The 17,670-nt window shown below is 55.5% G+C and overlaps 1 protein-coding gene across 1 annotated transcript in view; it reads left to right on the top strand.

The window, feature by feature from the left end:
- COL13A1 (collagen type XIII alpha 1 chain) overlaps positions 1–17,670 on the top strand; it is an 83,116-nt gene that overhangs the window by 26,087 nt on the left and 39,359 nt on the right. The window contains exons 11-13 of the mRNA XM_087432097.1: positions 4,541–4,648; positions 6,753–6,779; positions 7,571–7,606. Of these exons, the coding sequence (XP_087288223.1) occupies positions 4,541–4,648; positions 6,753–6,779; positions 7,571–7,606 (171 nt within the window). The remainder of the gene's footprint in view (positions 1–4,540; positions 4,649–6,752; positions 6,780–7,570; positions 7,607–17,670) is intronic.

Genomic DNA, 17,670 nt, shown 5'->3' with positions numbered 1-17,670 from the left:
AGTTAAAATACTTTCAAAAACAGGAGGTTGACGATACACCATCTTTGTTTTCACATGGGTTCTGACTGCTTTCTAAAGCCACGGGGTGCCCAGCTTCAATGGGTAGAGGTACCGGAAGCAGCAAGAATTTCCAGAAATGAAAATCACATTAGATGATGTGATTGCAAGTTGCTTCTCCGCAAAAAGTGGTTGAACATGCTGGAGACATCTTTGGCCAGCCTCTATTTTCCAAGCCCACCAGCCGGGGGTGAGACCTCAGTAGCACTTAGCTTGTGCCCACATTGGCCACACCTCAGCCGGCTCAGCCCCTAGGAGGCCAGCTTGGCACTGCCCTTGACCGTTCTCCCCAGATTCGCTGACACCAGCCTTTCTCGTTCAACCAAAAAAAGAACCCGGAGGTCGCTGCACACCAGCCTGGCGTCAAGTACCAATTTAGTTGGTCCTGTGCCTCCCTAGCCAGAGCCTCTGAGTTGGCTTCCCTCTGTCCATGACCAGGGACGGGTGGGGCCCCCACTGCAATGTTGGGCCGCGTGTCAGGCAGCTTCTGCAGCCACAGAGGGCAGGCCCGGCCAAGGAGGGCCACTCTCCCAGTCAAGGGGTGCTGCTGGCCGATACCCTGAGGGCCACTTCTCCTTCTGGGGACGGTGTGGCATCCCAAGGCAGGCTCAGCGCTGTGCCCCACAAGCCGAGAGAGTGCCCCGTCCACGCGCTCCCTCCCTGTGCCTTGTGCTGGCTAATCTCTCTTCTCTCTTCCTCTCCTCCCCTCCCTCTTGGCCGCCCTGGCTTCCTGGCGACTTTCGGCATCCTTCTGAACACGCGTGATCTTTGGCCTTTGCCCCCTGGCCTTCCAACTCATCTTTCTCCTCAGCTGCTGCCTCTCCTCAATTCAGTGCGACTGGCTCCACCCCCAGTCATAAAAAGGCGGACCTTCCAGGTAGACACCTTCCCTTTGCCCAGACCCCATGTGGCTTCCCCAAGGGGCTTCCCCAAGGGGCTCAGCAAGTCTCTGGGCCCTGGCAGCCCAGCTGGGGCTGTAGATGAAGCCAGAACCTCACTCTACTTCAGTTAAACTAGACAGAAATAGACCCATGAATGCTATAGACGTGGAAATACACAACACCCAAGCCCAGGAGATCCACAACCACTACCACACAATTACTACTCACAACAGCCACCAACAACAGGCGTCACCGTGTACCAGCCACTGTGCTATGCATTTTACAGGCCTGATTTCATTTAATTCTCTCAACAGTTTTATGAATTAGGCATGATCATCCTTATTTCACAGATGAGGAAATCAAGGCTCAGAGACGTTGAGTAAGTTGCCCAAGGTCACACAACCAATAAATGGCAGAGCACTCAGGTTCTCCACCTCTTACTAGCTGTGTGATTTGGGGCAAGTTACTTAACCTCTCTGTGCCTCAGCTTTCTCATTTGTGGAAGGAGGATGATAACAGTTCCTACTGCGTAGGGTTGTTATGTATACAAAGCACTTGGAGTAGTTCCTGGCACAGTTTAAGTGCTGTAATTAAATTGAGGATCAGAGAAGTGAATTTGTGCCCAAGGTCTTACAAACAGCGAGAGGCAGAATGGGAGCTGGCAGCCAGGTCTTCAGACCCCACATCCAGGCTCTCTCAGCTGGACCTACACCCTTTATATTTAGAAATGCAGATTGCCTAGCATCTGATCACTTGTAACCTGAGTTTGAGGAGTGAAGGAATTTGCAGAAGAAAATGTAGCCCATAACCAACAGGTGTAACCATTGTGAGCAATTGCTGCCTTCTTCCTTCCTTACTAACCCAAGGAAGCTGAGATAGGACCAGATGACAAAGGACAAGAGACCACAAACCCAGGGATCCAGGTGTTGCAGCTTGATTCCAGGCCAGGCAGCCCATGGCCACCACCCGTGCCCCTCGCCTTCCTTCCACTGTGCAGGGGTCTCCCCCATGGCCACAGAGTTGCTGGAAGTGGCTCCGAGAGGCTCTCTGAGAGCCTGACAGCAGGGCCTGGAGCTACTACCATCTGGCCTAACTCAGGAGTCAGGGGCCCAGGGGCCTGCGTGTTCAGGCAGCTGATTGAACAAGGCTGAAAAATCACTCCAATTAGCAGCTAAAAATACAGAGGGACACGTGATGCGTGTGCCACCCGAGCCTGTGTATCCCGTTACACCGCCAAATCCTCGAGAGCTCCCATGCACTCCGAGCGCTTACCCTGAGCGTGGCTATGCAGGGGGCCCGCCCCACTGTCACCCACCCCTACCCGTGTCAGACCCCATTCCAGGAGAGCCGAGTCCTTGCTCTCAGAGCAGCCATTCGCCTCAACCCCCAACAGCCACCCCCTGGCCTCAGTTGGTTCACTGCTGTTTGTTGAGCCCTCGCCGGGTCCCGGCATTGTTGTAAGAACTGTGCATGGATTGTCTCCTGTAACCCACACCAGCCACCCAGCAGTGGAGGGGCCATCATCATCATCCCACCCTACAGAGGAAGAAATGGAGAGGGGCCCAGGCGTGTTCCTGCCTTCCTTTTCAAGAGCAAGGGGTGGGTGAGCCAGAACTTTCTGTGCTGCCCTGACCTGGTTTCCAAAGTAAAGAGAGAAGAATAGGGGCCCCTGTTCTGCCCGCTGCAGGTTCTGCCTGGAGAAGAAGGTTGTTATGCTGTCAGCCATCATGGGACATAAAAAAACTTGTCCATTTCCTATCGATAAACCAATGTTGATTTTACACGCTCTGTAAGATGCTTAAGCTTCGGGTCTAACATTAGTTGAAAGAGGAAACTTTACATGAGATGTGATGTGCTTAGCAGATGGTGTTGGAGGTCATTTCCAGAGTGCAGAAAGTTGGATGGTGAGCAGTTTTTGCTGGGGGCTTATTTGGAAGGAATAGGAGTAGTCTGGAGTTCTGAGTGTGGGTGCTGGCTCCCCCTGAATTCTCCATGTGACCTCGGTCAGGGGCCTCAACTTCTCTGAGCCTCGATTTTCTCTTCTGTAGAAGGGAACTTGTGACACGTTTCTGTATCTGCCTCCTCTGCCATGGATACACTGACCCCTCAAGTCGCTTCTCGGAGGGTGTGCCAGGATGAAGCCCAGGCCCCAGGTGACACCACTGGGTGCCATCTGCCCCAGGATGCCCAGCTAAGAGATGGTTCCAGCAGTCATTACTGAAATCTTACAGTCCTCCTTCTGAGGTTGTGCACTCCCATTTATCATCATCACTTTCCTCTGTAGAGTTTGCAGCAAGCAGCATCAGCTCCTTTTTCATACAGGGAAGCAGGAGTGGCACAGAGGCTTGCTGAGATCACACTGAGGAGAGTGGGCCGGCCCAGAACTCCGGCCGCCTGTGTCCCCCTGCATCCCAGCCTGGAGCTCCCACATCTGCCAGGCTGCTCTGCTGTAGTCTGTCTGCAGGGTCTGGCCCCTTCTCACAAGAGCTGAGCCTAGATGTCCCTGGAGAGGTCACTTAGAAAATAACATAATGGCATGAGTCTAGATCTAGGATGACTCTGACCCCCAGCCCCAAGACCTGGGTCACATGGACCAGGCTCTCTCCTCCTCCTGAGGGAACACGATGCCACCCCTACCTCCCTGAGCCCTCGGTCCATCCTGGGCACAGGCACGGTGGGTGACGAAGGCTGGGCTCAGAGCAGCGGACTGAGAAGTGGGGCCAGGGCACAAGAGTAATAATAATGCTCCCACACAGGCAGAAAGCACTTGACAGTTTCAAAACTCAACCAAGCTAAGGTTTGCAAACTCAACTGTCCTCTGAGGTCAGGCACATTCACGGAAGTGACAGAAGCAGGCTGCGCATCTGAAGGATAGGGAGTGGGGACTGAGGCAACTGGAGAACTCATGCCCAGCCGGAAGGGGGTGCCACTCCCCAGGCCCAGCCAATGATTGCCCCCAGGAATGTGGGCCTAGCTTGCCGGGGCTCCCAGGTTGTCATCAGAAGCCACTAATCCAAATTTTTTACATAGAAACTCTTGCCCAATTGTTTAGTGAGCCAAACAAAATTCTGTGGCCTCTGACCTAAGGATCTCATTCGATCCTGTGGGCCAGAATCAAAGATGGCAAAGGCTGTGAGAGGAAACATGCACAGCTGTTCTCCTTCGATGGCCAAGAGGCCAGGGCATAGAGATGATGTGACCCACCACACAGAAGGAGGGGACCAAGGCAGGCCCAGGCCACAGACCACCTGGGCTGGACTCTGGCCATCCAACGAGGCTGGGAGCAGCCCTTTGGTCAGGCCAGGGGTCATCCCACCCGCTCCTCTGCCGCTGCCCCCCACAGCAGGACCCTCACCCTCAGGACCAGCTGCTCATCCAGCAGGTCCTCTCTGGAAGCCCCTCCTCCTGGGGGCCTAATGTCTTGGCCATCTCCTCGCTGCCACCAATCCCTGCATGTAGTCACGACCACAGCCTCATCACCGTCACGCCACCACTGCCTCCCCACAGAGCCCACAGCGAGCCTTCACCGGGTGCATGGCACTGGGGCGGGAACCTCTCCACAGCCTGGGATTCTCTCTAACACTTGTTTCCATGTACCTCAGGGTGAACAGGGTCAGGCCGGCATCCAAGGCCCACCAGGGCCACCAGGACCTCCTGGACCGAGTGGACCTCTGGGGCACCCAGGACTGCCAGGGCCCATGGGGCCGCCCGTAAGTACCCCCTCCTCTTTTCACCACCTCCTCTCCTCCAAGATTTGTCCCAATAATTCTCTGGAAGCCTCCAAACTTTGCATAACCAATGGCAACCTGGGTCCCTACCAAACAGCAGAAACAACTTGGCAAGGCCATTGGATGTGGGTGGCCTATGCAAGGTCACACTCACCTGCTGCGCTCTGGTTCTGAAAACACACCTCCTGGGGCCACGTCCCCACTCCACTCATTGGCTTCCAGGGAAGGAATCACTAAGAGGCTGCGCCTTTCCCAGCTTCAGCAGAGAGGAGCTTGGACCACTGCTGGGAGGGGCCCAGGGAGGCCAACAGGCACCTCCCTGCAGGCAAGACCACACTCAAGTAACAGGTCAAGCCCAGGGTCCACCAAGTCACCCGTTTCCAAGCTCTGGCCAAGACTTGACTCTTTCTCAGCCCAATTTAGTGCAAGAAAGCATCCGGGCAGAATAACTCAGCAGACGCCTGGACTTCTTTGGAGAAAATGGCTTCTCCACCAGAGCTAAGACTAACGCCACACGTTACTGGAGGGCCAGGGGATAAGGACAAAGTCTGTTTAGTAATCGTTTTTTCCAGGTGGCTAAAAACAAGACAAAAACAAAAAACTGTTTTTCTCTCTTATGACAAAAGCATCATACGTTCATTGTGAAAAATTTGGAACATAGACAAAGAAAAGTTTTAAGTTGTCTATTTTCCCACATTCAGAGTTCACCATCATTACCGTTTTGGAGAGTCCTTCCGTTTTCTCCTTAGACCTATCTGCACATAAACATTTTCCAGGTTGGCAATGTCCTGAAAAACAAATTAGTGCGTGTCCTGTTACATTTTTCACTTAACCTCATCAACCCTGCCCTTTCCTATGTCGGGAGTGTCCTGGGATGTGGATTTTAGGGCTGCTGGGCCCATTTACAAGGTAGCTAACAAGTCCCTCTGTAATCTTTATCCTTGAACATCAATGTTTGTGCACATCTCTGATTCTTTCGCAGCAATCGATTCCCAGAGGTGGAATTGCTAGCTGTCCTTGCCAAATAGCCCTCGATGAGGACGGCTACCTTCCAGGTCGCTCGGCTTCTCATCTGAGCCCCTCAGCTGCTCCAGCTGCCAATGCTGAAGCTCACTATGGCGTCCTCTAGGCTGGGCGACAGCTCCAGCTGACCAGGGTGCAGAGCTTGGCCAGAAGGAGGCACAGCAGTGTGAAAACCTAACTTGCCAGCTCTCTTGCCCGCTTGACCCCGTCAGCAGATTTTAAATATTTCTGTGATTTTGCCCCAGGACCCAAGGGAGGAAGATTAGTCTCACTTCCATGGTTTCTAGACGGGAAAACGGAAAACCTGAAAGGAAGTGAAATTTAGGGAATTAAACCAAACCAAGCCAAGAAAACCAAAAATGTGCTCAAAATCCACTTCTTTGCTGACGCCCTCCCCCAAACACATGGGGCTCCCACTCACTGAACCCAAGCCAGGTGGTTTTCTTTGTCAGGCTGTTTAAAAAGAAAAAAAACACAGAAAGTGTGTTTTTAAACCAATTGACACAGACCAGACCCGGGCGTCATGGTTTGCGCCAGCCCATGTTTGCCTGAGACCGCAGTGGAGCCAGCCTTGCCTCGCCTTTCCCTCGGCTCCTGCAGGTGCTGGGCCAACACCACCTCCTCTCGGCTGGCTGCCATGGTCACAGCGCCCCGGGCGGAAGGAGACAGAGGGCTCCCTCGCAGGCTGGCCAGGCTCTGCTAGGCAAGGTCGGCTTTCCAAGGATGGGTCCCAATTAGGAGGTGGGTGGGGTGGGGATATGGACCAAACCACAGTTAATTTTACATGATGCCACTGACCTATTTTCCAGTGGGCAAGCAGAGCAGAAATGCCCATGGCATCCACGTGGCTCCAAAGAGGGATGTGAGTTTGTTGTCCCCACGTGCCCTCAGCGGGTTCCAGATACCCGTCCAGGGTCCTCTAGCTCTGTTCTCTAGCACGTTCAGAACCCATTACAGCTACTGGAGGGCTACTCTGCCTTCCAGCCTCCACTGGAAACATGACCAGCCCCAACCATTTGCCAGTGGAATCCATCTCCACTCATCTTTTTCCTTGCTTCCACAGGGCTTACCTGGGCCTCCTGGACCGAAGGTGAGGGCCCTTCTGGTGATGCACTGAGGGGGTGGGAGAGTTCCCTGCAGGAGGGAGGGAGAGGGGCAGCACTGAAGGTTACCGAGTAAGGAGCTGCAAGGGATCTCACTGAGAGATGGATCATGCGTGGCTCACTTCCAAAATGCCACCCTTCTTTTGGGAATTGTGGGGTCCCACAAAGATTGCACTTTTGTATGCTCAGGCTGAGCAAGTGCTATGGCTGGTATTGAAGGTGCAGTCCCACCCTCCAAGGAGCTTATAGTCTTGTTGGCAACTCAAGGTTGACGCCCAGGACACTGTCACAACATCCCAATAAAATAGTGTTTCCTCAGGGGTCAGAACTGGAAGAGACCTTCGGGGTCATCCAGTCTCTTGTGAAACCTTATCTGGAAGCCACGATGTCAAGCAGACTCTCCCTTTGAAGCTGGGGACCCTGGGGCTCTGGGGGTCCCCCGAGAAGTTGCAAAGCCCAACCGTTTTACAAATGTGGAAGCTGAGAGCCATGGAACAGAGACTTGTCCAGGTTTCACAGAGTCAGTGGTGGAACCAGAACTGAGACTGAGTCTTCTGAGCCCCTGCCTGGTTGACGCTTCCCACCATCCCTCTGCCTCTGCCAGGCAGGGACTTGTTCTGAAGGGTAGGACGGTCTCTGTTGTTCCAGGGATGGCTGGAGGTGGAGGTCAGAGGATTTGGAGTCATTTGGAGGAAGAGGGTGGTGATGTGAGGGGAACAGCTTGAGCCAGGGTTTGGCATTGGGAACCCCTGTAACGGTCTTCTCTTTGTTCCCCCAGGGAGACCCAGGGATCCAGGGCTACCATGGCCGGAAGGTAAGAAGGAGAAGGAGAAGGAAGGGGAGGACCTCACCCCCTAGTGGAAACCCAAGTGGGGCTTCACCATGGTGCACACAGGGTCCGGACTTGGTCGTGCTCACACGCTTTTGCACACACACTCTCGCAACGCTTGTGGGGTTGGCTGGACAGGGGTTCATGTCTCCACGTGGGGGAGAAGGAGGCTCAGCAGGGGCAGGGCCTTGAGCAAGTCGGTGGCCCAGCTGGACCTCAGACCCAGGAGGGTCTCCCTTGCCAACCTGAGTGGCTGTGTCTGTACCAAGGGGGGCCAGGTTCTCACTGGCCCCCTGAGCGCCTGGTAAGTGGGAGCCAGCCTGAGCTCCGTGCTGAGCATGGTGGGTACGTGGGGGTAGGGTCCCAGCCCTGCTGTCCGGTAGCTCACAGGCCAGAGAGACAGGATTTCTGCACAGATAACCCTGGTGAAGGCCACAGTTGGTGAAGGCCAACTGTGCTAATTGCTACCATCACAGAGTACTGTGTGAATACAGGGGGCGGAGAGACTAATTCCGCCCGGTTGGGAGGAATTGGGGAAGTCTTCCGGGAGAAGACAGCCTGTGAGCTCAGTCTTGGTGAACAGAGTATCCGTTATCTATTGCCATGTATCAAACCATCCCAAACTTACTGGCTTAAAATGATGATTTATTTCTCATGATTCTGTGGATTGGCCGTCTGGGAGTTCTGCTGGTCCCCCTTGGGCTCAGTCATGCAGTCCCACTGGATGATGGATGGAAAGGCCGGAGGGGCCAAGACAGCCTCATCCACATGTCTGGTGATTGGCACTGGCTGTGGGCTGGGTGCCCCTGTTGTCCCCACGTGGCCTCTCAGCCCCCGGGAGGCTAAACACATGTCCTTACAGTGTGGGGGAGCAGGGCAGCGTTCAAAGTGGGCAAGTCCACTGCACAAATGCCTTTCCAAAGCATTCCCCTCCATCACATTTTCTGATGTCCTATTGGTCAAAGCAAGTCACGTGGCCAAGACGTGCGAGTCAGTGGGGCGGGGGACTCAGCCTCTACTTCTTGTGAGAGCAGTAGCAAAGCATTTGTGGCCATTTTTGATCCACCACTGTGGTCCTTCAACCAGCAAATTTCAAGGGAAATGGCATTTTAGACAGGGAAACAATTTGAGCCAAGACCCAGAGGCGGTCGTTACAATAATTATAATAACATAAAAATAATTTTAATAGAAGTCACCGCTTACTGAATGCTGACTATGTGCCAGACTGTCCTTCCACATGACCTGCATGATTTCTAATCCTAAGACTACCCTGTGAGGCTGGGACTGTTCTCCTACTTAACAAATGAGGAAACTGAGGCACACCCAAAGTCTCCTGGCTCATAAGTGGCAGAGCAGGAATTCAAGTCCAGATCTGGGTCCTTCCCATGGCACCACCTGCTGCAAGGAGCCCACCCTCCCCTCCAGACCCCAGCTGGGAGGCCTCTGGAGCCTTCCAGGAGAAGAAAATAGTCAGGAAGGAAAGGGAGGATGGTGGGGGGGGGGGCGGATTTGGAAAGGGAAGAATCACTCCAGAGAAGCACATTCCGCACGCTCTGTAATCAGGCGGCTGCCATCACCGCATTGTTTTATGGGTGCTTGGTGGGTGAATGCAGAGACCTGAGAGATCTTTAATTAGTTCTGCATAAAGTGAGAAGTTTGTATTGTGTCAGGAAGTGGAAATTATAGCCCCCGCTGTTGCCTCCATCCACTCATGCAGACTCACAAAATTTACTGCCTCCTGGAGCAGCACAGGATCGCTTTTCCCATTAGCAACCAGACCAGCTCTTTCAAGCTGTGAAGAAACCGTGGGGCCAGGAGAGGTTTCTGTGGGGTCATGGCGATGCCCACAGCTGGCATCCGTACCATGGCGGGCATCTGCTTTCTCCTGTCAACTGGAAGTCTGGTTCTTCCAGGTAGGAGGTTGGGGGCCTGTTGTCCTGAGGGTGGGGAGGCCTCAGCGTAGGGCTAGATATCATGATGATAGGGGGCCTGGTCCCGTGAGTGTGGCAATCCTGGGCTCAGATTGTGGGAAGAATCATTCAACCACAGCTGCATTGAATTTGCAAAGAACACCAGCATGGTCCTGCTGACAGAGGGGCAGCTCCTGACCCCTAGGAAGCCTGCTCTGGGGAGAGAAGGCTCTAGCATGGAAGGGGAAACGTACTTCTTTTGCATGACTGGAGTAGAGCAAGTCCTGATGGGTACCTTGGGAGGGAGGAAGCTCCCCATCGCCAGAGGTATTCAAGTAGAGGCTGGATAACTAGGGGTCTGGCATGTATTAAGAAAAGCTTCTATATCAAATGAGACCAGACTAAAATCCCTTCCAGCTCAGGGAAGCTACAGCTTCCAGAGGACAGCGTTGGCTCCATACCCTCTGGAGAAGAACAGACCCCTGGCTTTGTGGGGAGTCTGTCTCCTTGAATCTTTGTCGAGGTCATCCCCATCCTTTCTTTCTCTGCCAGACCACCCCCTCTGCCCTTCCACAGAGGCCTCTTCTCATGGAATCCGGAGGGGCTGTGAGGCTGCTCGCTCCCCCTCACTGCCTCTCTGGGGTTCTGGAAGGCTCCTCCTGCCTCCATTCTCCCAGCCTGTCCTCAAGTCTTTTCAGTGGGTGCTCCTGGAGCCACCAGCCCCAAAAACCAACCGGCCTGGGGTGGTCTCAGCACCCTTGTCTCTGTGCTGGCCCTCACGCTGCTGGGACCATTGTCCTGTCATCACCTCAGCCACAGCCTCCTAGTCCAACAGAGGCCAGGGGGCGTGCTCTGGGGACTGATGGCCAGCAGTAGAGGGTCCACCCCACCACTTGGGGTCATTCCTCAAGGTCAAGTGACTCTCAGGAGGCTACAAGTACCCATCTCCCCACCCTAGCCCCATTGAGGCAGTGAGCGTCTTGACCCCTGTGATCACCATGCCCAGGCAGAAGTTTGCTTCCCATCAGAACTCAGAGATGGAGAGGCTGGTGCCCACAGACAAGTGTAGCAATACTTCACATCTCTGGTTTAGCCAGTTCGTTCACTCCCCATCTCCTTCGGTCCTTCCCAGGCCCAGTACTTAGAGCTCGTTATCCCCACTGTACAGATGAGAAGCTCAGAGAGGCTAATACTCTGCCCAAAGTTGGAAAGCTGGTGAACAGTCATGCTAGAATTGGAAGCTAAGTCCCGTGAGTCCAAGCCCAAAGGCCAGTGCACTTGCCCTGGTGCAGAAGTATATGTCTGCTCCGGGGGTCTCGCCCCGGCTGAGCTAACTGCTTGCAGACCACTCTCCGCTGTGGTCTCTCTGGGATGTGGAGCATTATCCCTCAGGCTCCCTTCTTCTGTCCATCAGTTCTCTCTCTCGCTCCTCCCCTCTCTGCTCTCTGTTTGGAGTGGGTCACTAACATGAAGGGCGGCTTGATTACAGATGCTGGGAAGATGACTTTGCTCCCATCCCGCCACCCTGGGGAGGAGCGGGCAGAAGCGGGTGGGAACACTGAGCTGAGACGGACGGAGGCCGTGGGACTGCCCCTTGTGTGCAGGGAGTGAGGGGCACCTGTAGGGTGACCGATGGACCCTCCACATCGGCTTCAATTGCTCTGTCCGGCAACTTGACACACAGGCAGTGGGCCTGTCTTTCAGCGTGGGGTGGAATTTACCTCTCAGCAAAGACGTTTCTCGGCCTGTGAAGTTTGCTAATGATTAGGTCCTTCCACCACCACTACCACCCGCCTCTCCCTCCTCCTGGGCAGCTGGACCCGGCCTGGCCTCCTCTCAAAGGCCAGCGAGGCCAGCAGAGCAGGCTTCGCCGTCAGCTCCTTGGGATCAAAGCCCAGTGTGGCCAGCGGGCCCTGTGCTGGCCCCAGCCCCACTCGGGGCCAGCCCTGCTGCCTAGACACTGCATGTATTGTTGTGCACCCATGTGGTACCTATTTGATCCGAATTTATGACAGCGATCTACTTTAAATATGTTGCAAGACGCAAAGTGTGTTTAAAACATTACAACCTTGGCGCTCTTTCAGGAGGATTGACGAGTATTGTCAGACTTTATGTGGATCACAGAACCTGGTGAGAGCTTATCTCTGAGCGCATCGGAGCTGGCCTGTCTGTCTCTGCAGCAGGGGGTGCGTTTGACGCATGTGGCAGCCTGGGTGTTAAGCCTCAGGTTTGCACGAAGGACCATGGCTGAGCACACATTCCCCTCCCACAGACGGTGGGCTGTGCATTTTCAGACAGAGGAGGCGGGAGGTGAGAGCCTCAAGCTAGAGCAGCTTGGGACTGCAGTTACTCCTCCCAGAGGCTGAGGGGGTCCCCAGAAACAGGGACTCCCAAGGGAGGAGATCCCGTGGGCCCTGTGACGGATGGCTAGGGCACTAGGGTGAGGGCATGAGGAGCAGAAGCTCACCCGCCCCGGCCCATCTCGGCCCTCCTTCTCTGGCCGTGCTGGCCCTCCTCACTCCTCCTCAATCCTTCTACAAAAGTGTGTGATCATTCTGCTCTGCCAGTCAGAGCAAGGGGCCGTGTGGGTGGCCACACTTCTGCAGAATGACAGCTACTATCGTTATATCTACCTTACTGGGCCTCGTCCACACACCAGGCTGTGTACAAGCACTTTCCCTGCATCATCCTGCTGGGTCCTTGTAACAATTCCTGGGAGGCAGGGTTTATTCTTATCCCCAATTTACAGATGAGCAAACTGAGGCTGACAGAGGCGAATCCCTGAAGGTCCACAGCTGGGAATTGGGGAAGCCAGGTCTGGCTGACCCCAAAGCCTTGCTCTGAGTGACTTGACTACCTGTGTCTTCTGAGCCCTGGGGGACCCCGGACATGCCTTCCCCCCTTGTCCTCCACTAGCAGGAAAGGAGGTAGCAGTTGAGCTGTTTTCCTTCCTGTGAGGAGAAGGTTGTAGCTGGATTCAGGCCTTTCTCTGAGCCCCCCAGGCTCTCTGTGAGCAGAACAGGGGGCACTTGGTGCGTTTTAGTCAAAGAACCAAGGAAGTGGGGTGCTTTGCCCATTGCCACAGATTCAGCCCGAATGATTCCCCCAGGGAGTTGGGATGGTCCTGGGACTCCAGTAGAACCAGGAGGAGGCGGCTTGTCTCAGCCCTCCTCCACAGCTATTCCCGAAACATTCCTGCGCCCCTCTGGCTCCCGGGGGACCCGCGCAGCCCCCGGCTTTTCAGCTCTCACAGGCAGCCGAGCACTCCACGCACAGGGAAATGGGGACTGCGCTTTCCTTCAGAGCATGAAATCCCAGTGGGGACATCCAGACCGTTTAAATTAAAGCAGATCAGGGAGCTGAGACATGGGCCCCAGGTCTGAGGCCCCTTGGGGGCTGAAGGGACTCCAGCCCCCCAGCGTGTGCTCTCTGGGCCCTGTTTCTCCTGAATTCCCAAGTCCACAGATTAATTAAAGCTGACTTTTCTTTTTGGAACTAACTACTAAATAAACCGATCTCAAATTGAGATTACAAGCTAGCCGCCTTTCCAAAGCCCGGGGCTTCCAAGGAGCGCCTGACCCCTGTAATTCCCCAGATCACTTCCTGCCGGCCCCAATTACCGGAGGGCCTGGATTTCCTTGGTTCCAGCCCTCTCCGGTCTGGAGCTGGCTAGGGCAGAGAAAAAGGAACTGAGCTGCCTTTTTCCCGGAAGGGTGTCCTGAGAACTCTTTAGGAGAGAGAAAGACGTTAGCCTTCCTCCCCCGACTTTTCCAGCCCAGGAAAGGGCCCAGGTCCAGGCCTGAGGCCTGCCGCTGGCCTCCCCCCAGCCCTCCACTCCCCACTCACACAGGCCTTCCTCCTCCCCTGCAGAGAACAAAGAGTCTGTGTGTGGAGTGGAGCTGCTTCAGCCAGGGGGCCCTCCCCACCCAGAGCCGGCTGCAGCGGGGGCCTCACTTCAGGCAGGTCCCTGCATCTCCCCATGCTCCTCCGCCTGACCTTTACTTGGCTGGGGAGCTGACCTTGAAGCCCCCCACCTCCTTCCAGACTATGTCTTCTTGCCAAGTCCCTGCCCCGCTTGTTCAGCCACCAGTAAATCACTAATTAAGAGGCCACTCCCACAGGACGGGAGCACTACTGGTTTGTGCTCCAAGGAGCTTGCTTCCATTCTGTCATCTCAGTAAAGGAGGGTCCTCTCACCTGGAAGTGGGGACCAGAATAGAGAACCTATTGATGCTGTAATGAGCTCACATGCAATGGCCCAGCTGGAGGGGCAGTGGCATGGTAAAAGTCGGGGCTGGGAGAGGCTCTCAAGGTCATTCAGGGCAGCCCCCTGTCTACCCATCCGTGCTTACCCAGAGCTTTCTTAGCCACAATGACTGGGACCCACACCTTCTGGGCCACCAATCAGGTGTTGGTTCTTGGCACCAAGGTTAAAGAGCCAGCCTCCCAGATGGTAGGCCAGGCCTTGGCCTGGGGGTCACAGGCCTGGTTCCATGGCAGCCACTGCCGTCCACCCTCTGTGCACCTGGGCAAAGACTCTTTGTACTGCTCGGGGCACCGGCACCAGCGGGATAGCCCAGATCAGTGGCTGAGAGCCCACTGGAGGGGCCTCCGGGGTCCCAGCTGGGAGGACAAGGGAAGGCAAAGGTAGAGGAGATACATTGGGGCCCTCTGGCTTTGACAGACGGTGAGAGCTCCCTCCACTCTTAAGGCGAAGACATTAGTGAGTTAGTGGATCCAAATTCAGCACAATTCCCAACTTAAACCTTTGAAACAAGAAAACCTTTAAGAAGGGAAAGGGGAAAGAAGGAGGCTCTAGATGTGCTCTCCAGACACGCCACGAGGAAGAGCTCTGTGAGCAGAAGTGTGTCCTCATCCTCCCTTATCAACAGCTGCCAGAAAAACCCCAGCCTCGCTCCCTGCGAAGAAGCACCCTTGCCCACAGCCACCCTGGAATCCTTGACAGTGAGTCTCGCCCCTCTCCCCTCACCCATGTCCAGGAGTTAATGTTTTCTGGTGTAGACGAGCCCAGCCCCCATTCAGAGGTCAGGCCAGGGCAGGCCCATCGAGACAAGCTCTGGAGAAAGAGACTGATGAGAGGGGAAGGGGCCTGCAGGGGGGTCAGCTGGGGGCAGCCCTGCTTCCTGCCCAGCAAAGGGCTGCAGTGAGGGAGGCCCTGGGGTGGGGATCAAGGAAGCCCAGGTCATTTGCAGAATTAAGAGACTTGACCCAGAGGGGAAGGAAGGGGCAAAGGTCAGCCACCCTAACGAGGAGGGCTGCCTCCTCAGGAGGCTCCGAGGGGCCCAGATTTCCCTTGAGTGTGTGGTTGTGTCTACATACTCTAACTAACGTGGGCTGAAGACAGCACCAATGAGCCAGAAACCCTCAATCCCAGGGTTCCACTCTGCACAGCTCCTGCAGAGACTGGAGGCAGGAGCCCAGAGGTGGCGCGTGAGCAGACCCCACCCTCCTTCCCTGCTGAAGCACGGGGGTAGGAGGAGGGGAAAGTAGAGACCTTCTGAGACCCCTCCTAGAGCTGCATTTTCACCCAGAGCTAAATTCCCCCCCCCGCCCCCCACGGAGCCTTGTTCTGAAGCTGCCAACATACCCAGTGTCACCTCCCCAGCTCTGGCTTCTCCCTCCTGAGGGCCTTGGGTAGCAAGGCTGGGAGCTGATGGAGAAAGATGGAGGAGCAGGGTAGGTAGGAGGTATCTAGTCTGATCTCACTGCGCAGACAAGGATCCTGGACCCAGAGAGGGAAAGTGGCTTACCCAGGATCACAGTCTTTCCTGACTCCCAGCCCAGCTCCCCAGAATGGAGGCAGACCGAGGAGGGCAAGACAGGGGAAAAGGAGGAGCCGGACAAACGGGAGGTCCCTGAACAGTCAGGGACCCCCAAGCTGACCTCCCACCCGTACCGCCCACCCCAGGGGACTCTGTCTGGTGTCCTCGGAGCTGAGTCAACCCAGTGGGTTGTTTTGAATGTTAGCAGGGGACCTGGTCCTCGGAAGGAGAGAGTGACAGAGGCCCTGGGCTGGTGCTCCTGAGGAGGGGGCTTTGAGACTGGTATGGTCACAGTTGCCAGACTTCTGATGAGGTCTTCTGGCGCCCTCTGCTGGCCACAGAGCAGACGTGTGCTGGCAGGCAAGGCCCGCCCAGCTCTTTTCTCTGGTGCCTCTGGTTAAAGACCTAGCCCTGGGCTGAGCCGCCCGCACACACTGACTCCTTCATGCCCACGGGGCACAGCCTGAGGGCTCTCCAGCAGAGAGGGCTTTGCCCTGCTTTCAGCCTGCAAAGGGTGTTTAATGGAAGCAGATGGAACACCAGCCCATCTGATGCTTAGTGTTGGCAGAGAGGAATGGGTACCTGGACTTTGGCAGACAAAAGACCTGTGTTCAAATCCCTACTCTGCATGACCTTGGCAACTGTACCTGGCCTCTCTGAGCCACAGTTTGCTCACCTATGAAATAGGAATAGCCTCCACTCTCAAGCTGGAGGGGATTCTTGGAGACTGAATAGAGGAAGAAGGTAAAGCCCTTCGCCCAGCATCAGACACGTGACGGACACAGTAGATGGCCGTGCCTTTCTCTGCTCTTTCCCACAAGAGGGATTTCCCAGAATTTAGCAGCTGAGGCAGACCTGGGCACTGGCTTGTGTGCTGCGGTCGCTTCCTGAGTCCAGTTCCCCCATCCGCGCCTGTGGCTCAGGGGTCCTGGTGGGGTGGGGGTGAGGCAGGACTCCTGTGTTTGGAGCTAGTTTCTGGGCCTTTTGTAGAATTCAGAGACTTGGCCCAGAGAAGATGGAGGTGAAGCCATGCCAGGCAGACATGAAATCGTGCACGCAGGTTACAAACGCACGGTGGGCCCTGCTGCACTGAGGAACCAGCACGGGGTTGTGGGGCACAGCAAGGGCTTCGTAGAGGAAATGGTGTTTGACCAGGGTCCCCAATGAGGAATAGGGTTTTGAGCTGAAGAAAAAGCAGAAAGGCATAGAATCGTGAAAATGAGTGGTGTTTTCAAAGAAACAGAGAATAGATGTCCAGAAGTCAGGTATGAGGCCAGGAAGGAAGTGGGGGCAGAATGCCGTGCTCAGGAGCCTGGCCCCTACATTCTACAGCCAACGCCGGGTAGTGGCTGTTCTGAAGTAGGGGACTGTTATTGTCCAGCCCATGTGCTGGGAGCTTACCTGGATGCCAGCGTGGAGGCCCGATCATGGAGGGGAGAGGCTGGAAGCAGCTCTGGGCTTGGCAAGGAGAAGAGGGGACCAGGACTTTCTGTGAGATGGCAGAGAAGGGCCGAGGATAGCTAAAAAGATGGAGGCCAGGTGAGACCAGGTCCCTCCTCTGCCTCGAAGCCTGTGGGACTTGAATATGGCCTGCAGGCCACAGGTCTGTCAGGGCTCCGTATGGCTATCCACGGCACAGGCCTTCAGATGCAGGCTGGCAGCTGCCGGCTGTGCTACACAGCATCCTGGGCCCTGGCTGGGGCTTCATCCTGGGGCTTCATTTGGAGTTCAACTCACGGAGACGAGAGCTGCCTCCTTCCTCCCCTGAGCGCCTCCCTCTCTGACACATTCATCTTGACTCACCTACTCTTGGGCCCCGTTTGTCACTGGCTGTCATCTCCAGCCCTATCTCCTCCTGGTGTATCCTTCCAAGGAGGGAAGAGTATGTATTCCCTGTCCTTCTTCCTGAGCTCATCCCCACCCCCATAGATCTGGCGTTTTCATGAGGAGGTAAAGAGGTTGAAGAAAAAGACGGGACACTGGCCGGAGGGTAGAGCAAATCCCATGATATCCCGGAGAGGCAACAGCTTGCCTGGTGTCTCTGGACGGGCAGGGTCAGGGATGTGGTGCAAAGAAATGAGGGGACTCCGGGGCTCCAGGCAGCGCCCTGCCTCCATCCGCAGTCCCTCACCACCCAAAGCACAGGCTGACCCTCTGCCCCGTGGGGCCAAGGCCCACATGCCCTCGGGAAGAGTTAGACCCAAGGGACCTGGGAGGAAGAGGAAGCCCAGGTGAAGAGGAGAGACAGGAGCCGTGTCTGGCTCAGCCAGCAGCACCACCCCAGCAAACCTGCTGGAGTGAAAATGGGCCAGGAAGTACCAGATGGGATGGGAGGGAGGGTGTGCAGTAGGTAAGC

Source organism: Ceratotherium simum, chromosome 6, assembly GCF_057802395.1.
Source record: "Ceratotherium simum simum isolate JZ-2026a chromosome 6, ASM5780239v1, whole genome shotgun sequence".
Classification (NCBI taxonomy): domain Eukaryota; kingdom Metazoa; phylum Chordata; class Mammalia; order Perissodactyla; family Rhinocerotidae; genus Ceratotherium; species Ceratotherium simum.
Note: the sequence above shows the minus strand (reverse complement) of the source record. Positions and strands in the feature narration are given on the sequence as shown.